Source organism: Dromiciops gliroides, chromosome 3 (assembly GCF_019393635.1).
Source record: "Dromiciops gliroides isolate mDroGli1 chromosome 3, mDroGli1.pri, whole genome shotgun sequence".
In the NCBI taxonomy this organism is placed as follows: domain Eukaryota; kingdom Metazoa; phylum Chordata; class Mammalia; order Microbiotheria; family Microbiotheriidae; genus Dromiciops; species Dromiciops gliroides.
Window position 1 is genome coordinate 316,430,842 of NC_057863.1, and position 23,641 is coordinate 316,454,482.

Sequence of the window (23,641 nt, forward strand, 5' to 3'; positions counted from 1 at the left end):
TTACATGTAACGGAAAAAAATAAAATACTTTATTAATTTAAAAACAAAACAAAACAAAAAATAAATAAATCTATCAGGGGGCAGCTAGGTGGTGCAGTGGATAAAGCACTAGCCTGGATTCAGAAAGACCTGAGTTCAAATCTGACCTTAGACACTTGACACTTACTAGCTGTATAACCCTAGACAACTCATTTAACCCTCATTGCCCGCCCCACCCCCCAAAAAAATCTGTCTCATCTATGATACGAGATGGCCTAATTTTGTTTAACAGTGGTTATCTTGTCAGGCTCTTATACTTGTTTAAGTCATATTTCTGGGTAATGATGAATAATTAATCCATATCAAGCCTAAGTATATTAAATCGGAACAAAGAATGAAGCCATATGTCCCAACTATTTAGAAAAAGGAGGAGTGGAGACGAAAAAAAAAAAAAGATTGTTCAGAAAACAAGACAAACTTGAAGAAAGCAAGTAGCTCTAAAAGGATGAGGTCAGGTGAATAAGACAGTTAGTTAGCTGACATAGAGGTTCTTGTTAGCAGCAAAGTGGAAGGCTGACTGCTTATCATACCTGACTTAGCAAAGCTAAAATAGTCTTAACAACTAGAAGAAGCCCAGAAAAGAGTACCATTTTGTACTTACAGGGAAAAAAAGAAAGAAAAAAAACCTAGTTTTATGGTTTGCTTGTTTTAGCTAAAAAATTATGAAGCACTTTGCTTTATGATAATTATATTTCTTTACAGCAGAATGTAAGTTACTGAAAGAGAGCGATGGTTTCATTTTCATCTCTGTAAAGTACCCAGAATGGCAACCAGATATGTGGCAAGGGCGTAACAGATATTTCCTGAATTGAAATGCGTAAAAAATGTGGCAATGTATCCATTAACTCATTTCAATTTAGTTCAGCAAACATTTATTAAGCATCTACTATGCACCAATCAATGCACTAGGAATAGAAAGAATAAAGGAAAGAAACAGTCCCTATTCTCAAGAAGACCTTACTTTTTACTGGGGGCTAAAACATGTAAACAGATACAGTGGACTCACATTTTATTGCAGAGGTTACACCTAAAATTAGTGCCAAAGTAAATAAAAGTAGTTTTTTTTTTTCAAAACCCTTGAAATTCCCTTAAGTCATCCATAAAGTATAGTACCTTTCAACAGTTGTAGATGGAGTGTCTTTGTTTATTTATTTTTGGGACTGGGGTGGGGTTAAGTGACTTGCCCAAGGTCACACAGCTAGTAAGTGGCAAGTGTCTGAGGACAGATTTGAACTCAGGTCCTCCTGAATCCAGGACCGATGCTTTATCCACTGAGCCACCTAACTGCCCCTGGAGAGTGTCTTTAAAAGAAGGCAGTCCAGGGGCAGCTAGGTGACGCAGTGGATTGAGCACTGGCCCTGGAGTCAAGAGGACCCGAGTTCAAATCCAGCCTCAGACACTTGCCACTTACTAGCTGTGTGACCTTGGGCAAGTCACTTAACCCCAATTGCCTCACCAAAAAAAAGAAAAAGAAAAAGAAAAGAAGGCAGTCTGTATCAGACAGAAGATGGAATTAAGATGGTTTCTATGGAAATGAGTGAAAGGAAATTTTATTTTTTATAATGTCCAGCTAAGCCATGATTTAGAAAGCCTGGAGGCAACAAGACTTCTATTGAAAAAGAAGAAAACAAAAACTTGTAGAAAATTTGTGTGGGCAAAATACTCTTGAAAGGGCTTCATACATAAGCACAATTATATTAGAGGGTGATCACACATAGCTGTTCTTTTTCTGCTTCACCATCAGTCAAGAGAGAATAAAAAGTCAAATGCAATGCAGTAGGAACCTTCTAGTTGACCAATTAGGGTTGTTTCTTTGATTAGCTTTACTAGTTTTCTCAGAATGTGGATATGATGAAGGGTAGCCAGGTGGCACAGTGGATAAGAGCACCAGCCCTGTAGACTGGAGAACCTGAGTTCAAATCCAACCTCATACATTTATTAGCTGTGTGACCCTGTGCAAGTCACTTAACCCTGCTTGTCTTAGTTTCCTCATATGTAAAATGAGCTGGAGAAGGAAAAGGCAAGCCACTCCAGTGTCTTTGCCAAGAAAACCCCAACTTGAGTCATGGACAGTCAGACATGACTGAAATGATTCAACAAAATGCTGAAGAAAAATTCTAGAATCACATTCATTAGGCAAGATGTTCTCAGTACTAGAGACCTGAGGAAACTGAGACTTGTCTGTGGGAATAGCAAATTCATGTTTTTTATCTCACTCTCACTTCAGTGTGCTCACTGAGTGGAACAAAACTACCTATATTATCTAAATTTTTATTTTTCTCTCCTCTTCTCTTATTTTTTGTCAAGTAGGTAGAATGTAAATTAAATGCATAGATGATGTGACTCCACCACAAGAAAATTTGATCAGACAGAAATCACAAACAACTGAGAGGGAAAAGAAATGTTTCAGGTAGGAGGAAACAAGTGAGTTCAACTTTAAAGAAGTTATGGATTCGTTTACCAAACTCCTAAGTGCCTATTAAACATAAGACACCACGTGCTAAACAGAAGCTTACTTAATCATGTCTTAACTATTTTGCTTGCTATGAAATTTGAAAAGAAAAAGAATTACTTCATGGCAGCAACCACAAGTAAAAGTATAGCCTAGAGAAGAAAATGAATAGCCTCTTCAGAACCTGCTCTAAGACTCTAAAGGGAATATCAGGTACAATTTTAAAAAGCACTTATTGAAGTACATGTTTACATAATAGTGTCAATTTTAATTTTCAGTTTAAAAAAAGTAAAATAAAGGATAACTTACTAGAATATCCTAACTAAAATATATCATTCTGGGATATAACAATTCTAGCTTCATAATTCTAAGCAGACAATAGCATCAAGAGTGACACAACATTAAGTGAAAATTCAAATTCAATACCTTGCTGGGAAAATTAGGTTATTGAATATCACATAATTCTACATTATTTCAAAGGATATTCAGCAAAATGTCAATGGCCTTAGCCATTCTTTCACATTTTTTCCTTGTTAGTAGGTCATCAAGATTCTGTTCTGTGAACTGAAGTTGATCAAGAATGCTGGGCAACAGCAGGGCCAGAAAACGATCAGTAGAGGAACAGCTCGCAGAATCTATGACATCCTGTAGGGGTTACATAGACACCATGGATTAAAAATAAAGCTGTTAAATGATCCAAGACAACTGAGGGACTTATGAAAAATGCAATCCATCTACAGAGAAAGAAGTGATGGTATCTTTTTTTGTTTATTTTCTTTCACAACCTGACTAACGTGGAAATGTTTTGCATGACTGCACATGTATAACATATCGAATTGCTTGGGCTCTTAAGGGAGTGTAGGGAGAGAGGAAGGAAGAAAATTTGGAACACAAAGTTTTAAAAATCGATGTTAAAATTTGTTTTTACATGTAACTCGGGAGACAATTCTAAATAAATAAATGAAAATAAAGCTGTTAGGGGGCAGCTAGGTGGCACAGTGGATAAAGCACAGGCCCTAGAGTCAGGAGTACCTGAGTTCAAATCCGGCCTCAGACACTTAACACTTACTAGCTGTGTGACCCTGGGCAAGTCACTTAACCCCAATTGCCTCACTAAAAAAAAAAAAAAAGAAAGAAAGAAAGAAAATAAAGCTGTTAGCTATAATAAGGTACACGGAAAGAAATGGTCATTATTGAACTTTGATTTTATGGTATCTATTTAAATTTCTTTTCCTTACATACCCATTATATTTCCCTAATTGGGTACCACTTAATTAGGTCGTTTTCTTCTTATTATTATTATGGGTTTTTTTTAGTGAGGCAATTGGGGTTAAGTGACTTGCCCAGGGTCACACAGCCAGTAAGTGTTAAGTATCTGAGGCTGGATTTGAACTCAGGTACTCCTGACTCTGGGGCCGGTAGCCTATCCACTGTGCCATCTAGATGCCCCCAATTAGGTCATTTTCTTTATTCAGTTTTTGTGTACTAGTATATTAGTTATTCTAAACTTAAGATTTTATTTAAAACTCAGAATGTCTTACTTATAGTAAGGAACAAGGAGAGAGTCTATACCTATCATTTTATTGATAAAGGGAGCTCTCGTTAGTAGAGGAACTAGCATTACCCATGCAGCTATGTACTTTCTTTGCAACTTTTAATCTTAGAGAACTTCCCAGAGTACTGGGAGGTTAAGTTACTTGCCCATGTCACACAACCAGCATGTCTAGATATTGGACCAAAACCTGGGTCTTTCTTAGTTATGATTAAAAAAAGAAAGAAAGAAAGAAACTCTAACAAAAGAAAGCCAGGAACTAGAATTAATGAGCTTTTATTAGGTGCCTACCATGTGCCGGGCACCACACTTGGCACTGGAAAATACAAAGACACTCCTGGAAAATAATATGTATGCATAAAGGTAAATATAAAATATATATAAAGCAAATACACAGTAATTTGGATGACAAAGAGGCACTAACACCTGGGAGAGGACAGAATCAGCAAAAATTTCATTAGTAAGGGTGTTATTTGAGCTGAACTTTGAAAGAAATCAAGGATTTTAAGTAGGAAAGCATTCCCAGCATGGAGATCAGCCTGCCCAAAGGCATGGGAAGGAAGAAGAGAATGCCATATGTGAAGAACAGTACAGAGGTGAGTTGGCTGGTCTAATACTTTGCAAATAAACTTATAGTTAATTGCATTTCAACACACTCAAAATGCTTTATAAAACACACTGGTAAGGAGCAAGACAAAAAACCAGCAATATCGATAATCAAAATACTAGCATTATTAAGGATTATGCTCCAAATATGCACACCACTCTCTTGTACCTAAGACTCATATAAATTGCAATGGAAGCCCTCTGGGAAGACAATGGCTGGGAGAAGAGGCCATCAAAATGAGAAATGCTAGCTATATAATCACTAAGATTTGATGAGATTAAGCTACCTACGATCTTATGATGCTAGGAATCAGTATTTTCTAGATGTATTGGTTACTGGTTACAAAAAAGTTACATCAATTCAATAAAGTCCCCACTTTTTCCGTTAACAAGCTACAATAAAGGCAAGTAGAAAAAAAAAAAAAGCTAATGTAAGGGTACTTTGGCACTAGCAGTTATGGATGTTTTCACCTAGCTAAGTGGAAGAGAATCCAGTTACCAATTTTTAAAAATTCCCTAGATATACATTTATTTCAAAAACAGTTATTATCATATAATATCACACAAGTAAGAGTAACATTAAAATATCATCACCACCATAACATTACCTCAAATATTTCCTTGAATAATTTTAGTGCTAGAATAGAACAGTTTTCTGATCCTTCCAAGGGCTGGCTTGACCAACGTAGCAGAGCAACTGTTGGCTCTAAAGATTTAGGATGGTTTCCCAGTCTTGTGTTACTGGAAGCAGGTGATTCAAATACCACCTTACTGAGGACATGGCGTAGTTGTGTCACTGAACAGAAGGCAAGAAGTAATTCTAAAACCTATGCAGTATAAACATAGGAGACCTTATTAAATACCAATGTGATTGGATATTAACATGTGAAATCAAATGCTGAAGTAAAAAGTTAGTCATGTTTACTTAAATACAATAAAATTAACATGAAAAAAGATTTCAACTCCACTTTTTAAATTGATACTATAAAAAAAATTAAGGGTTCTTGTTTTATCTGAAGTAGTTTGCATGAAGCATTAGTGACATTCTCAAAAAGATTAAGGTTTAATTTACCTTTGAAGAAGAATCAGGGTCCTTCCCATGAAGAAGACCTAATACTTTTTTAAGGCATGAGTTGAAGTGCTCGTATCTAAGTATAAATCAGGATAAATAGCATCACTATTATAAAATCATAACAAAACAACATACTTTTTAAAAAATATTCTTAAGCTAATGATAAACCTTAATTATAATCATTATAATAGAACCTTAGTTATAATAACATTTTCCACTAATATAAAGAGCCATCCTGCCTTGATATTCAAAACTAACTTTTGTTCTTGAATTATTTTTTGAATAAAGGAATCTAGACAGCCACATTTCAGAAGATTTAAGACAGGTCCAGTTGTTTAAGGCATGGGTGCCAAATTTAAATAGAAATGGGCCACTAAATAAAGATTGTAGTAATAGGTGCATATTGCCTTAGAAAACTACTTATTAACCTTATCTATGTTTTAATGTATTTTTATGTATTTTGTTAGATATCTGTCATTTATATTTCAAACTGGTTCAGCTGCACTCAAGAATTTTGTGGGCCACATGTTTGACACCTTTGTTCTAAAAGATGGATCATATATTGCCTTTTTGTATATCAAGTCAAAGATGAAATCTAAATGGGATGAAGAATGTTAAAATGTTCCTGCCTATTTAGTATCCAGTGAGTTGTTACAATGAATTTCACTGAGAATATGAGTTTTATTTTTAGCAATGAAGTGTTCTCAATATACACCCATATAGAAAAAAGCTCTAATTTTACCAAGAAAATATATATGTACCTGGTGAGACAATCCGCAATTTTAGGGTTCTTGAGAAGATCCATAAGTAGATCAACTGAATACTTTCTGGTTAACGTACCATCACCATTTACAAGAATATTAAATATTAACTGAAAAGTCTGATGAATGTTTCGAGAATGGAATAGCTTTAAAACAAAGAAATAAAATACAAGAGGTGTAATACATACAAAACTGAACCAGACACTGGTGTTCAACATGTCAAAAAATAAAAACAAGGGGCAGCTAGGTGGTGCAGTGGATAGAGCACCGGCCCTGGATTCAGGAGTACCTGAGTTGAAATCCGGCCTCAGACACTTAACACTTACTAGCTGTGTGACTCTGGGCAAGTCACTTAACCCCAATTGCCTCACAAAAAAATAAATAAATAAACAAACAAACAAACAAACGAATGAATGAATGAATGAATGAATAAAAACAAAAAATCAATGAAAAAGTAATGACTTGTTAAAACCAGAGATTAAAATTTTAAATAAATTTTTTTTTCAAAAAACTCACTCAATATTTACCTTTTCTCCAACCTCTTCATTTAATATTAGACTTGATAATATTGAGAGTGCAAACACAACCACAGTTAAACTACTGTGGGCCAAGAAGCTTATGAGAATACGATACAATGCCTTCACATTACTCTGAAGAAGAAAAATATTTAACATAAATTAGATTTAGCTTAAAATTCTATTTTACTCCTACTGAGAACATAAGATGCATATCTAGCAGGTGCTCAATATATATTTATCCAATTAATAAAGTGCAGAAGTTACCCAAGTATTTTAAGTAAATGCTCCTTTGAGGCCAACTGCAACATGACACTTACCTTTTAAGTTTTTTCCTAAGTTCCAATTTAAAAGACTGTAGTTTACAGAATCAGATCTGAAAAGACCCTTCATGAGGAACTCTCACACATAAACCCTCCAAAGACAAGATACTTTGCTGATAAAAATGAGCAGCTATGCAAAACATGAAACCCTAACCCCAAAGACAGCAAAAAAGTATGCCATACTGTTTTCTGAAAGGAAAAATCAAACAGGGAAAATGCTACCAAATATATTTAATCCTTCTCCTATATGGCCACATTTCAATAGCTATCATTTCTTGAATACCCTTGGAAGACTGAAAACTTTATCAGTGTTCTTCAGCAGATAGTTACCAACTATCAATATTTATCTCTTCCATATCTGATAAATATTCCATGAAATGTTTTAATTTTTCCTTCTTTCTAGTCTACACATACTATTATACCATTCCTTTCCAATCTTATCATCCTTGTCTCTCAACCTGTAAGAAATAGTTCTACCTTCCTTGATGACTTCAGAACCTGACTCACTTTTCCTACAGACCCATTTTTCTCTAATCAACTTGTTTAGCAATTTTTGTTTCCATACTGATAATCCCCCTAAGTTGATCACTGCAAGCATCACCTCCTCTATAGATGAAGCAAGTGAAGTTGGAAGAGGTTACATGACTTGTTCAGGTCACACAGCTAATAAGTATCTGAGGTGGTGTTCTTGCTTACTACTCTAGCCACTATGAAACAAGTCAAATCTCAAATCTCCAATATATACACTGATGTCCCCTCAAACACCCACATCACATCACCAAACTTCTTAACTCATGACTTACATCTTCACCTTAGCAAGCCATAGGGATAAATATATCCCAGCTCAGAGTACCATCACTTGTAACTATGCTACCAGCTCTACAATCTTGACCCAATTTCTCTGATCCTAACTTCCTATCCCTTCCATGTCTCCCTCTACCTCACTGCTCCTAAAATCACTTATCATCTTTATAAGTATCTCCAGTAACTATACAGTCCTGTTCTTCCAGTTTATCAACTCCAATGACTTTATTCTCTTAAGTTTCAATGCCTATAGTTTAACAGTTCAACTACTCTTGACTTGTCCTCTACTCTCGACTTCCTTGCCTCCTTGACTCTTGCCACTGTGCCTCCTTCTCCTTGGATTGTCTTATCACCATCAACATAGTCCAACACCTCCCTGCCAACCTTAAGTTACCCTTATTATCTCCTTCCTGTGATCCTTCCTCTGGTGGTGAACATTAGTGGAAAAAGTAATGGTGTCAACTACACATTAAGTTGTCTGATCTCAAAAAGGCCCTATATACTACACAGCAGTCTTTTTTTCTTCATGAATGACACTACCATGCAAGTGATAGTGGTTATTCCAAACCTTCTCTTCCCAAGTCCTTTATATAAACTCTTTCGTCTCAGCAGGGACATTTAACCTCCTAATTAAAAGAAGAAATAGAAGTCACCTGCTTCCAAACAGGACTTTTGTCTACCATACCACACTTTAAAATTCCTTTATATCATCCCCTCACTGAGGAAAGGGGAGTCCTTCTCCTTGCCAATGCCAAACCCTCTACTTTTGCCTTTGATCCAACTTCCTCCCATATACTCTGGAAGCTTGCCCCTTTGATCAGCAATCGTTCCATAATTACTAGCTTTTTTCCTGCTACTTTACAAATGCAGTTCTCCTCAACCTTAAAAAAAAAAAAACCCTCACTAGACCTTCCCATCTCCCCAAGCAACGGTTATCTTGCTTCCCTTTCATAGTCAAACTCCAAAAAAGTTATCTACAATTCTCATCTCCATTTCCCCACCTCTGATTCACTTCTCAATGCTTACAATATGCTTTCTGACCCCAACTGAATCAAACCACTCTTTTTAAGGTGACTAATGATTTTGGAACTGCTAAATCTGATAGCATGTTCTCAATCCCCATCTCATTTGACCTCTGCCACTTTTGATACTGTTGACCAGTCTGTCATTTGGATATAGTTTTACCTCTCCCAAATCCATCTTCCAAAGTACTATCAAATGAGTATTCCTTAAACAGTTCTTACATTGTTTGGATCAAAAAATCTTGAGTGTCTCCCTATTGCCTTTAGGATTACACAAAAATTCCTCAACCTAACATTCAAAGTCCATCACAACCTGACTGCAATTTACCTTTCCAAGATTTTTTCACATTGTATGTGCACTGCCCTAACCATGAAACAAGAAACTAGATGGCCTGAGGTTCCTTCCAGCTCTAGACATATTACCAATAGTCCTCTCTATTCTGTCCTAGCCACACAATAGCCTACTCACTGTTGCCCAAGCTTAGTCTTCTACCTCGTTTCCATGTACAGCTTGTCCCCATTCTAGGAATGCTTTTCCTCTTCCCCATAATATCCTTAAACCCTTACCACTAACAAGCCTAGCTTTCTTTCAAGACTCAGTTCAGGTTCCATCTCAAATATGCAACCTTTTCTGATTTTTTTGTTAGGGCTTTTTCTTCGCTCAAATTATCTTGCATTTACTTCTCTTTCTACCTACTTTAATATCCTGACAAAAGGTAAGCTCCTTGGGTAGATGAATCATTATTTTTATTCCATATTCCTTGTGCCTTACACATAGATACTTAATAAATGGTTGTTCAATCATATTATATTAACCCAATCCTCCTAACTTCCCTGTTATTATTGGTCTCACTACTATTCTTAGTTATTGGAATCATCCTTGGTTCTTACCTCTCCTTTTCACAATCTATTTACTTTTCTTTTTAAAGAAAAAAAAATTTTTTTCATAAACAGAAATCCAATTTCTTTTCCCATCCCCATTCAATTTTGGGGGAAAAATTTCTTGTGATAAATACATAAAGCAAAACAAACCCCAGTATTGGTAGTACTTTTAAAAGATAGGTCTCATTCTGCATTCTGAATCCATCATCGATGTCAAGGGGTAGTTAGCATGCTTGATCATCAGCCCCCTGGAATCATGGATGGTCATGGTGCTGATCAAAGTTATAGCTTTGAATGTCCTTTGTCTTTACAAATGATTGTATACACTGTTCTCCTGGTCCTGCTTATTTTATTCATCAGTTAATAAAAACCTTCAAAATTGTTTTATACTCTTGACATTATGGCACAAATTCTACTTATTTCACTCTATCAGTTCATAAAAGTTTTTCCCATGTCTCTTTAAAGTCATCTATTCCATCATGTTCATATGCCACAATTTACTCTGCCTTTCTCTGATGAATATCCCTTTAGTTTCCAGTTTTTTGCCACCACAAAAAGGGCTGCTATAAATATTTTTGTACATAACCTTCTTCCCTTTCTTTTACCTTTTTGGAGTACAGATGTAGCAGTGCAATATCTTAGTCAAAAGGGAGGAAGTATTTAGTAGCTTTTTGGGTATGGCTCCAAACAGCTTTCCAGAATGGTCATAACTATTCACAAGTCCACTTGAAATTAAATCAATGTGCCTGTTTCCCTATAGTTCTTCCAACATTTGTCATTTTCCTTTTTCATCATCTTTTCTAATCTGATGCATGAGGTAGAACCTTAGAATTACTGTAATTTGCATTTAAGTATTAGTGATTTGGAGCATTTCTTCATATGGTTACAGACAGCTTGTATTTCTTCCCTTGAAAAACTGTTCATATCTTTAGAGAATGAATGTATCCTAAATATTAGTAATGAGACCTTTATCAGAGAAACTTTCTGCAAATATCATTTTTCCCAGTTAAATATTTTCCTTTTAATCTTTGATTTATGCAAAACTTTATGATAAAACTATACATTTTATCTTGTGTGAAATTTTTCCTTGTTTGGTCATGAACTTTTCTTCTATCCTGTTAAGGGCTAACATTCTAGCTAAACTGTCTAAAATATCTAATGAGTGGTCGCCAATAAATTATAAGCTTTAGCAAGGGTTAGACTTTTAAGCATTTATTAAGGAGAATAAGAATTTGATAAAGAGAGAGAGAAAGGCCTAGATTCCTATCTATTAAAGGGAGAATGCATTTCTAGCTCCCTTCTCTGCTGGAGTCCTCAGAAAAGAGAGTGAGCCCGAGCACCAGTCCCTTCCTTCCTCCTCCCACTAGCCCGCGTCACTTCCTGACGCCAAAGAAAAGACTCCTGGTCTTGCCCTCAAAGACCTTCGCTTCGTGGGTGGAACTCTTCTACAGTAAGTCTCCAGCAGGTGGCGTTATTCCAATCGGTACAATCCGTAGGTCTGATAAGCAATTTTCCCCATATTTCTCTAATGTGTTTAGAATGTGACTTGGGCACGTAGCCATTTGTTTTGTTTTTGGGTTTTTTGTTTGTTTGGGGGTTTTTTGGTGAGGCAATTGGGGTTAAGTGACTTGCCAGGGTCACACAGCTAGTGTCAAGTGTCTGAGGCCAGATTTGAACTTAGGCCCTCCTGAATCCAGGGCCAGTGCTTTATCCACTGTGCCACCTAGCTGCCCCACATGTAGCCATTTGGAGCTTATCTTGGTCATGGATGTGAGGTACTGGCATAAATCTAATTTCTTCCATACTTCCGTCCAATTTTACCAGCAATTTTTATCAAATGCTGAGTTCTTATCCTGGTAGCTGGGGTCTATTTTTATCAAAAATCAAGCTACTGGGGGCAGCTAGGTGGCACAGTGGATAAAGCACTGGCCCTGGATTCAGGAGGGCCTAAGTTCAAATCTGGCCTCAGACACTTGACACTAGCTGTGTGACCCTGGGCAGGTCACTTAACCCCAACTGCCTCACACACACACACAAATAATAATTCTAGTCATCCCTCTCTCACTCTGCACTTGAGTTATTTTTTATATAGCATTTGTAACACTGTGCTTTGTGTAACAGATATCTATACAAATACTCTATGTCCTCTAATAATTGTAAATCCCTGAAACCATGGACAATGCCATTTATAACTTTGTGGCTATGTCATTTTCTAAGTCTGTGGTTTGGGTCTTTGAGGATAAGAAGTATTTTTAATTAATAATGTAGTTGTTTATTCCTTTTGAAATTTAGTGTGACATGCTCTAGTTACTAAAAAGTGTGATTACTTATATCAATTTTATCATTTCCCTGTAAAAAAAATTTTCTATTTACATATTAAAACAAACGCCTAGTCAACCTGGTGAAGTTAATTAACCAAATGACAGGTTAGTAACATCCTTTCCTTTTCCTCCTTTCTAATGACTGCAGATTTACTTTTGTGTCCACACAAATATTGTTGGGGATGAGGAAGGGAAACTGGCCAATTTTGTTTCAAGCTGATCTCATTATACCTAATAAAAGCTATGGGGTACTAGGTGCTTAAGTGAGGACTAAAATTTTGTATCAATTTCACGATGAAGTGAAAAGACCTGGGTTTTAATCCCAGTTCTGCCACTTACTTTTTGTGTGAAGTAATTTCACTAAACTCTAAGATCATGTTACTCCCTCTCACATATTATGATTCCAACCAAACAACTATATTTACTTCTTACACAGGACAATGAATCTCTAATCCTCATGCTTTTGTAAAAGCTGTCCCCCATTCATTTGCTTCTTAAAATTCCTAGATTCAGCTCAAGTTCTACTTACATACAGGACAGAACTCATAAGTCCTATTTTGATATACCACCCCTAGTGCCAGTGCCCTCCAGCCAGGAAATATTTTGTACTTATCTCCTCCCCACCCCATTTCCCACACATACAACAAAATACATACTCCTTAAGGGAAGAACATACTTCTGTTTCACCTCTTTATCTCTAGCACCTAGGACAGAGCATGTACTTAATAAATGCTTGACAAATTATAAACCAGACAAAGGAAATTTGTGTTCCTGCCCTGGCTCTGTCTATGACCTGAGGCAAATCACTTAAACTCTCTGAACTTCAAATTTTTCATCCTTATGATAAGGAAAGGGTAGATAATGTCTAAGGTCTTTTCAATTCAAGGTGCCATTATTTTAATTAAATACTAATAAGTGAACTCTCTAAGAACCATACAATAATGGGCAGGCTCACCTTGGAACCCAATATGATTTTAAACCTTTCTTTAACAAAATAATAAAGTATTTTTTTGTGCATGCATGCATGTGTGTGTGCATGTGTGTTTAAACCAGGTTTATTTTGGGATCCCAAAATATACCATGTTGAAAGAAGTCAGTGTTCTACACTTGTTCTAGAGTCTTTTGATGCCTAACTCAAAGATGGGAACACTTTAGATTGCTCCATTTAATTTTCAATCATTATATAAGCTTTGAAGGATCAGATGAAATAAATATAGACACACAAGTCTTCACATTAAATAACAAAATACTAAGATTTCCTTGAGATAGAGAACCTACACAAGAACTGAAAGACTTTAAAAAATACATTAAAAAGAATTCTTACCAAGGACTTTATGTGGGTTTGAACAGATAGGTTGTGCCGACAAAGATTTGCCAAGAGTCCTAGACAAGACATTGTTAATTCATCTTCAGGACACTGACTATGTTTTCTTTTAAGAGAACAAAAAAAGTAAAAAATAAGGCATTATGATGAGCCCCAATCTACTTTAAACAATACATGCTAAGTCACATTTTAAAGGTTTGCTTTCTAGTAGGCTAGAGTAGTTAATGTGAATATTTTCCTTTTTACTCTTAAAAGTCAAACACAACTACAGTAATTATTTAATACATGTTTTGAAACGAAATGATTCAGTCTCAACATAAAAAAAAAAACTGTAAATAAGTCTATGAAGCTATGAGCTGCTCATTGCCTTGTACACTGAAAACTGATTTGATTTTTATCAGAGGAAATGACATTAGAGACATGACCATTTGCTTTGCTGCTGTAGCCTAAGTATTATGGGCCCTTCCCAACTAACTTGCATCTGAAATCTTCCCCCATTAGAATGTAAACTCCTTGAGAGCAGGGACCATCTTGTTTTTCTATTTGTATCCCCACAACTTAACACAGAGCTTTACACAGAGTAAGTGCTTACAAAATGCTTTATTCATTCATTCATTGTTAAGAGTAAATTCATTTAGAAAATTTTATTATTACTTTGTATTTTTCTTTAACCATTCTCTAAAAATGCTAATTGAATCCATGGTATTTCTCAAATTAAACTTATATAGAGAGATAATTTATAATACTAAGATTTTTAAATCAGGAAAAAGGAAAGAAAAACTTTCAGATTTTTTTTCCCACAAAAATAGATACTTTCTACTTTGGTGCTCAAAGATGGGAATACTTGCTCCACCAAGGCAGATCACACCCCTTATACAATCTGTGGAGCAGCTGAAGATCAAAAAAAAAAAAAAAAAAAGATGACCATATGATGTTCAATTTTCTGGCCATAAACACCTTCCAACTTCAGTAGCCTAGTTCTTGGGATAACAGACACATAATCCATTCCCAAGCCTGTAACAAGCTACTTCCATCTTGGTAAGCCCTTCTAGAGTTTATTTGTATACCCATCAAGAACTCAAGATCACAACCACACCACAATGTGGCCCTAGAGAAAAACGACTGGCCTAAAAAAATACTTAACATGTTTTTTATTTCAAAAAATGTAAATGGCCTACAGATTTTTCTTCAGTAGTATACATATATTACTTACATATGACCTATCAGGAATGTAATTAGCTCATCAAAATTGGCACCAAAATGGAAAACTTTGACATTGTAGGTCAGCTTCTGCAGAAGTTGAAGGCACTGCAGGTAATAAAATGGTTATTAATATATAAATATGAAAATATACTTACTGCTCATAGGACTATACTATATTGCTAGAGGGAGACTGAGGTTAAGATTAAAAAATTTTCCATCCTGAGTTCAAGTGCTGCCTCTGACCCATCCTGGCTATCTGACCCTGGGCCAAGTCAGTTACCTTTTGAATGCTCTAAATCAGTGGTGTCAAACACAAATAAAAATGAAATCAATAAACAATACATAAGGTTCCCTGAAGGCCACATATTAACTTAGAAAAATAATCTACTAACATCATCTATAGTCTATTATATTTTTAATTCATTTTATTAAATATTTCCCAATTACATTGTAATCTGGTTCAGGCCGAATATGCTTAAGGTCACTCTATAAGACTTAATTACAGCTAGATATGGTGGAGTATGACTATAATCCCAGCTGAGGCTGAAGCTGGAAGATCTCATAATAAGCTCAGGTGTTGTGAGCTATAATATGACTATGTAATCATCTGTCTACATTAAATTTAGCATTGATATGGTGAACCCCTGGAAACAGTTGGCTACCAGGCTGACAAAGGAGGAAACCTGCTCAGGTTGGAAATGAAACAGGTTAAAGCCACCATTTTGATCAGTAGTAAGACTAGGAGTAGCTCCCGTACTTCTAGTGTGGGCAAGATGGGGAAATGGTCATTTAAAAAAAAAAAAACTTAAAAAGAAAAGAAAAAAAGACTAAATAGCAGTAACCCACATTGATAGTAGCAGTTTCCTCACCTAGGAATTCCCTGTACCAATGAAGTAACAGATCCAATCCCTACCTCTATTTGGTAAGAAAAAGGTTTTCAGGTTTTAAAAATGTAACAAGTCATTTTGAGTAAATATTGAGATTGAAAATGACCCCATCTCCTAATTTACCCTTCCCTATACGGTCTACTCCAATTAAGACATCTTATCTCCATCCCTCTTGATTTCAACACTGCCGCTCTAAGAGGAGCGCTTTTATTTTCTAATTTGCCAAATAATACTATTTAAAACAGAATTGTATAGTGGAAAGATTAGTGGACCTGGAATCAGAACTTATTAAGTGTGTCCTGATTTAACCAATTATTAGCTATGTCAATAAACAAGATTTACCTCTGTGAATCTCAATTTTACTTGTAAACACAGGGATAACACTTGCAATACTTATCTCAATTATGATGAAAGCATTCTATTGTATAAATTGTAAAGTGCTATAGGAACATGAGCTATTTAAGTCTACTTTTCCACCTGAAATTTTCCAGAGCACATTAAAACTAGACACCATCACAAAAAAGGCTATCTTAGCTTAACTGGCCACCTGGAAGCTTGGAATTAATTTGTTCAGTAATTATTTTTAACACTAAGTTATAGAGAGATAAAAAATATAATTACTCTCCACTGAAAGCTTCTCTGACAGCGACATGTGCAACCAAAATTTAAATTTCTCAAGGGCAAGGACTGTATCTAATCAGCAAATTATCCAGTACTTAGTGGGTACACTATAAATTAACTAATGATGACAGATAATTTGTTTTAATTCAATTCTTGTTACCTGATGAACAAGTATAGGAAAAGAAAGTAGATATAAATAATGCATTTTTGTACCTGCAATGATACTGAGTCATTGGGGACAGTACTGCTCCGATATATCACTCCTGCCAGGACACTATTCAGATTATAAGTGTTCTGGAGCCACTCTCTGGTATCATTGTCTAGAGCTGTAATGTAAAATAAAATGGCACATAAATGAAATAAGTATGTTTAAAATGTCAAACTTATGGCCTTTATTACTGCAAAATTTACCTAACTATATTTCAAGAATCTTAACTTCACTGGTGTGGTGATTTCTTCCACCAGTTCACATCACAGCCCCTTCTAGCCCTTAGTATGAATATATTTGTCCTATTATATTTCAAAAAAACTATCATTGACAAAAACAAGCAACACTTGAAATTGGATTAAAGGAAACAGATTATTTAGTCAGATGACAATATGGGTCATTCAGCAAACTATATTCTCCTTCCATTTTAGACCAGTTCACTTTGCTGAGGCAACAAGAAATGGTGGCAAGAGCTGCCAGACACCAGGCTTAGCAAATCCTTTAACTTTTCTGAGCCCGTTTCCTTATGTGTAAGGTGAAGTGCTGAAGGAAATAGCCTATAAGGTCCCTCTCAGTTCTGCAGTTATGTAATCCCTAAGAAATCTAAAAAAAAATTCTAGTAAAATCTATTAGACTTAATACTACTCGATTGCTATCTGAGCATGTTATTGGCAACTTTTCAGCTAGTTTCAATACTATTAAAACAACAACTAGGGGGCGGCTAGGTGGCCCAGTGGATAAAGCACCGACCCTGGATTCAGGAGTACCTGAGTTCAAATCCGGCCTCAGACACTTGACACTTACTAGCTGTGTGACCCTGGGCAAGTCACTTAACCCCGTTGCCCTTAAAAAAAAATTAAAAAAAAAAAAACCAAACAACTAGCATTTATATAGTGCTTTAAGGTTTACAAAGCACTTTACAAATATTATGTCATATGATCCTCACAGCAACCTGGAAAGTTGTATATAGATGAAGTAACTGAAACAGATAGAGGTTGAAGTGATTTGCCCAGTCACACAACTAGGAAGTCTTGATTTGAATCCAGGTCTTCCTAGTTGCCTCTAAGTAAGGCATGAAAATGAACCAATGACAGTGAGTGGCCTATTAGAAATGTTTTCTTTCAATGTTACTTAAATATGTTGTATCAAGTATTAATCAGAAGTAACCACCCTTAAATAGGAATTATTTGTACCTCAAGATTGCAAATTACAACTCTTATAATAAGGCATTTTCATATTTTCCAGCATATTTCTAAGTTTGATATCTACATGTCAGCATTATCATCTGGGCCTGTTAGTCTTGGCTTTTGGTAATATAATTTTGAAACTGAATAATATTGTGTAAATGAGATACTATACTATAAGTATCTAAATTAGCAATGCTTTGTTTTCTTTACTTCAACCTCTCTTCCTTTTAGAACAAGAAAGTGAAATGAATGACTGTACCTAGTTGAGATAACAGACTGACGATGCTTAAAGTTAGTGAAGTGCTTAAATTTGGGTCTTCAAGGAGCTCTACAAGGCAGTTCAGGCATTCACTTGGCAATATCTGGTTTGACATAAACCATCGAGTAAGTTTCAGTCCAGAAACGACCTGGAAAACAATCAGTTGTAAAGCACTGAGTTTTGAATAAGTGTTCAAAGCATAAGAGCAAATACTTCTCAAAAGAAGAACCACAAACTCAATCACAAAAAAGATTGTTCCATATCACCAAAAATAAGAGAAATGCAAATTAAAACAGCTCATGTTTTGCCTCATACACACCAAATTGAGGAAGATAACAAAAGATGAGATGAGTCAATTGTGTTTTTTTTAAACTACACCTCTGTTTTATATATTAATTGCTATTGCACCAGTTTTGGCAGTAAGCATATTATTATTATTATTATTTTTTTTTTAGTGAGGCAATTGGTTAAGTGACTTGCCCTATAAGTGTTAAGTGGCTGAGGCCGGATTTGAACTCAGGTACTCCTGACTCCAGGGTCGGTGCTCTATCCACTGCACAACCTAGCCTCCCCACATATTATTTTATGGATATAATGTATTAGTAAAGGATTGATCCCGTGTCTCCCTAATTTCTCATGGTCTCAGGCCATCAGACCTAGGCTCTCTTAAGAGGGAGGGCCAAGCCAAGAGCACATCCAGAGAGAGAGAGTCAAGTACCAGCCAAGTGCCAGCCAAGAGCCAAGAACAGGACCCTGGCTCTGCCAAAGGTTTTATCCTCTTTTGAAAGAGGCAGATCATTTTCACTGATCAAAGCTAGTTGGTTAGCATCATTCAGTTCCATTGGTTGACACAACTTGAGGGTGGTCTAAATTAAAATGAACTCTACAGATGACATCAGGGAAAAGAATGTAAAAGACCCTCCTCAAGTTCCTAAGGCAAAGTCAATTCTCTAGGTGTGATCCTTCACTGAAATAGACAAAAGATTATCTCCATTTCTTTTGTAGCCTTGTATTTGTCCCAGGCAAGAGCTGTACTTTCTGGAGTGGGGGGGAAGAAAGGACTGAGAAACTGATCCTTGGATGCCCCAAGAAATCCATTATTAATTATTTTCTCACACAATGTTGGAGGGATTGTAGAAAAACAGGGAGACCAAAACACTACTGGCTGAACTATAATCAACCATGCTAAAAACAATCTGGAATTATGTTAAGAAAGTGACTTAAATATACATTCCCTTTGACTCAGAGATCCTATTACTAGGCATATATTCTAAAGAGATCAAATAAAGAAAGGTACTATACACACCAAAATATTTATAGCAACATTTTTTGTGGTAGCAAAAGACTGGAAAACAAAGTAGATGCCTATGAATTGAAAGACAGGTAAACAAATTATATTACACAAATGTAAAGGAATATTATTGTAGCATTAAAATATAAATGTGAATACACAGAAGCATGAAAATATATGTGATACAGAACAAAAAAATAATATATAACATGACTTTTACAATCTAAATGGGAAAAATGACAAAAACAAAAAAAATGTCTGCTACGCAATAATGACCAAGCTTGATTCCAAAGAGGTTGAGTTAAATACACCTTCTTTGCAAAAGTGAAGGGATTAAAAAGAAGAGGAATGTTGAATATACTGACAGATTGAGTTAACACTAATTAAAAACAACAGTTTTCTCAATGGTCAGCCTAGATTTACCTTTACAATTATATTTTGCTTACATTAATACAAAAATAAATTTGCATTCCCTAAACACATATCAAATTAGAGGCAATTAGGTAGCATGGTGGCTAGTAGAGCACTGGGCCTGGAGTCGAGAAGAATTCGGTTCAAATCCACCATCAAATACTTACTAGCTGTGTGACCCTAAACAAGTCACTTAATCTGCTTGTCTCAGTTTCCTTATTTGTAAAATGGGGATAATAATAGCACCTACCTCCCAGGGTTGACATAAGGATCAAATGAGATAATAATCGTAAAGCACTTAGCACAAATTTGCACAGTAAGTTCTATATAAATGTTTGGTGCTATTATTATTATATAAAATTTGTTGTTGAGTGATTACAGTCACATATGACTCTTTGTGACCCTATTTGGGGTTTTCTTGGCAAAGATACTGGAGTGGTTTGCCATTTCCTTCTTTAACTCATTTGACAGATGAGGAAACTGAGGCAAACAGGGTTAAGTGACTTACCCAGGGTCACACAGCTAATGTCTGAGACTCTTTCTGAAGTCAGGAAGATGAGTTTTCTTGACTCAGGCCTGGCACTATCTACTGTGCCACATAGTTGCCTAATAATAATTCATATATAAAATTTAGATCTATAGTTTACTGTCTTAGAAGCATAAACTGAATGGAACCCTGATCATCTATGCCAAGCTTATTTCACATATGAAGAAAGACTCATTTGTATCCCCTTTTAAGGGAGGTAATGTGACAGAGTTCAAATCCTATTTTCAAAAATTACTAGTTTTCGGGGGCAGCTAGGTGGTGCAGTGGATAAAGCACTGGCCCTGGATTCAGGACTCCGTGAGTTCAAATCCGGCTTCAGACACTTGACACTTAACTAGCTGTGTGACCCTGGGAAAGTCACTTAACCCTCATTGCCCTGAAAAAAAAAAATTTACTAGTTTTCTCACTCTGGACAAAACATATTAACCTCTGTGTCTCATTTCCTCATCTACAACTACCTATTATCTCTTGGAGGGTTGGTGAGAGATTCAAGTAAGCTAATACAAGAGTTGTAAATTGAAAAGAACTATATAAACATCAATTAATTTCCATCAAGGATATCCCCTTCATCACCTGATACACATAATATGGCCTCAGGCAATATCTGTTGAGCAACTGAATCAAAGAATAAGATTAGTCCCTCCAGAATAGTTTGATCTGTTATGAAAAGAAGATGAGAATAAACAAAAGCAAAAGCAAACACTGTAAAGAAAGTAATCCAAGCAATACAGTGATTCCTGAGGATTTCAAAGCAATTGAAGCCTGGGCAGCTAGATGGTGCAGTGGATAGAGCACCGGCCCTGGAGTCAGGAGTACCTGAGTTCAAATTCGGCCTCAGACACTTAACACTTACTAGCTGTGTGACCCTGGGCAAGTCACTTAACCCCAACTGCCTCACTAAAAATTAAAAAACAAAAAACAAAAATCAAAGCAATTGAAGCCTAGGGATAGTCAATGAGGAAGTAAGTGGGCCTTTGAGTTTTGCAGGAAAAAAATAAAGGAAAAGTTAATAAAACATTCCAGGACAAAGCAATTTTGGCAATATCAACTACCTAACTACAACATTCAATTGTGACTAGTCTTCAAATATTTGAAAAATTGTCATTTGAAAGAGGGATTAAATTCATTCTGCTTGTCTAGAGAAGGCAGAATTAGGAGCTAAGGCTAGAAGTTTAAAAGAATGAAATATCAATATGAATAACTATGGGAAGAGGTGGCAAAAAATAAAGGATTGAGTGCCACCCTCCAGCCAGGAAGACCTGGAAGCAAGTCCCTTAAACTCTCAGTGCTCTAGGTAATTTTCCAAGTCTCTAAGTTGCAAGAGAAAGTTGCCTATTCTAGTGAAATAAGGTCTAGTCCTTATCTTTAGCCTAACAACTGGAGCTATCCAAAAAAACGTAATGGGCTAAATCTTGAAATAAACAGTGCTGACCAAAACCTAATGGGCTACCTCAGAAAGTTATGCACCTTGGGAATCTTGACCACTTGACTAGAAGGATGTTTTAGGCAGGTTTCAGAATACATAGCCATCCATTCTAACAAGTATTTACCACCCTGCTAGGTAGTTACTGAAGTTAAGAGAGAAAATTGAAAAAATAAAAACAATATCTGCTCTCAAGAAGTTTATCTTCTTGTACATAGCAGCCTGGACTGATAGACACTGTGCTAGATTTGAAGTCAGGAAGACATGTTGAGTTTCTCCTTCAAGTACTTTTAAGGTGTATTATTACTGAACAAGTCACAACCCCCTCTGGATGTCAATTTTTCCTCTGCCTCTCATGTAAACAACTGCAAACCATAAAACATTACATTATTCTCACTGTGGGAATAGGAATAAAATATGGACATGACAACCTGAGGAATGAGAACAGAGCTCTAACAAACAAGGGGAGCAGACCCTCCAAAGTCCTACTCTGGGATTTTACAAATCTAGTCGTAACTTTTGTGATTTTTCACCAAATTCGTTCACTTCAGGGGCCTTTAGGTTCCTCATGTGTTGGGGGGGGGGGGGCGGAGTGTGACTATAACAGGGCTCTTCACCTGGGGTCGATGAACTGGGGGGGGGGCAGTGAGAGTGAGAGTGTGTGTGTGTGTGTAACGTATGTTACTTTTTGATAAAAAGTAACTGACAGGGGGCACCTAGGTGGCACAGTGGATAAAGCACCAGCCCTGGATTCAGGAGAACCTGAGTTCAAATCCGGCCTCAGACACTTGACACTTACTAGCTGTGTGACCCTGGGCAAGTCACCGCCAAAACCAAACAAAACAAAAAAAAGTAACTGACAGTAGTCTGGCTTTTTAAAAACGCTTAAAGATTTTAGTATTTATTTTTAACACTGTCTTCAAATTTTGAATTCTGAATTCTCTCCCTCCCCCAGACCTCTCACACCCCTTGAGAAAGCAAGCAAAATATCAATTATACACGTGAAATCATACAAAACATTTTTTAAAAGCCCTCTCCTGAGAACAAGGGGCTTTCCTGACGAGGACCCTGGAAGGCAGGTGATGCAAGTTCTCACCGTCTCCATTTTACAAATGGGGAAACTGAGAGCCCTACGGAGCGGGGAGGCGATGGAAAAGAGAGGGTGCTTCTCTTCCCTCTTCCCCGCCCCCTGGCCCTAGGATTTCTCCGGGGGCTCCGGGCAGCCGGGCCGGGTGTGAGCCATGTCGGGGGTCCAGCGGTCGGGCTCGGGATGGAGGCCGGCCCCGCTGGCTCACCTCCAAATGCCGCAGGAGCTGGTTGGTGTTCGCCTCAGACTTGACTGCCTTGTACTGGCTGATGGCCAGCAGCAAAGACTTCAGGTTGGCGGTGATGTCCATGGAGGCCTGGACCTCGGCGGAGGTCGGGAAGGAGGCGAGGGGGCAGGGACCGACAAGCGAAGGAGTGACGGGAATGGCAAAGACAGTCGTTCCCCGAGCGCTCGGGCCGCGCTTTTTTTTTTGGATTTTTTTAGACCCGCCCTTCCACTCTTCGAGAACTTTCCGGTTCCGGTCCGGCGTCCGGAAATTCCCCTGCTCCCGAGGAGAGGGGGCAGGGTTCCCTTCTGAGGCCGGGGAACAAGAGCTGGTACGGGAACACCCCTCCCAACATCCCCTCTCTATTTTCGCGGATCCTCTCGCCAAGATTTGGACCTCGCGAGGGTCCCCCTCGGAGCGAGCAAAGTCTCGCGAGAAGTGGGGCGGCGCAGACCAAAGCGGGAGCTTCGGAAGAGAGGCTGCAGTGTATAAGGGGCTGCCGGCTGGGCTTCTCTAGGAATCTGCCGGGATCTCTCCCTCGCCTTGTTAGAATTTGGCGCTGGAGCTTTTTGAATTGTAATTTGGAGGCGGAGGCCGAGAGGCCTGAGACACCCAGAC

The 23,641-nt window shown here is 37.0% G+C and overlaps 1 protein-coding gene across 2 annotated transcripts in view; it reads right to left on the bottom strand.

The window, feature by feature from the left end:
- CIP2A (cellular inhibitor of PP2A) overlaps window positions 1-23,386 on the bottom strand; it is a 52,784-nt gene extending 29,398 nt beyond the window's left edge. The window contains exons 1-10 of one of the 2 annotated variants that reach the window (XM_043991024.1): window positions 23,006-23,386; window positions 18,039-18,186; window positions 16,598-16,710; window positions 14,887-14,981; window positions 13,674-13,779; window positions 7,010-7,132; window positions 6,483-6,628; window positions 5,722-5,797; window positions 5,258-5,476; window positions 2,977-3,136 (exon numbers count right to left, since the gene is read on the bottom strand). In XM_043991024.1, coding sequence (XP_043846959.1) covers window positions 2,977-3,136; window positions 5,258-5,476; window positions 5,722-5,797; window positions 6,483-6,628; window positions 7,010-7,132; window positions 13,674-13,779; window positions 14,887-14,981; window positions 16,598-16,710; window positions 18,039-18,186; window positions 23,006-23,107 — 1,288 coding nt within the window. In that variant the 5' untranslated portion in view covers window positions 23,108-23,386. The remainder of the gene's footprint in view (window positions 1-2,976; window positions 3,137-5,257; window positions 5,477-5,721; window positions 5,798-6,482; window positions 6,629-7,009; window positions 7,133-13,673; window positions 13,780-14,886; window positions 14,982-16,597; window positions 16,711-18,038; window positions 18,187-23,005) is intronic. The other variant, XM_043991025.1, reaches the window with a different exon arrangement.
- Between the last annotated feature and the right edge of the window lie 255 nt (window positions 23,387-23,641).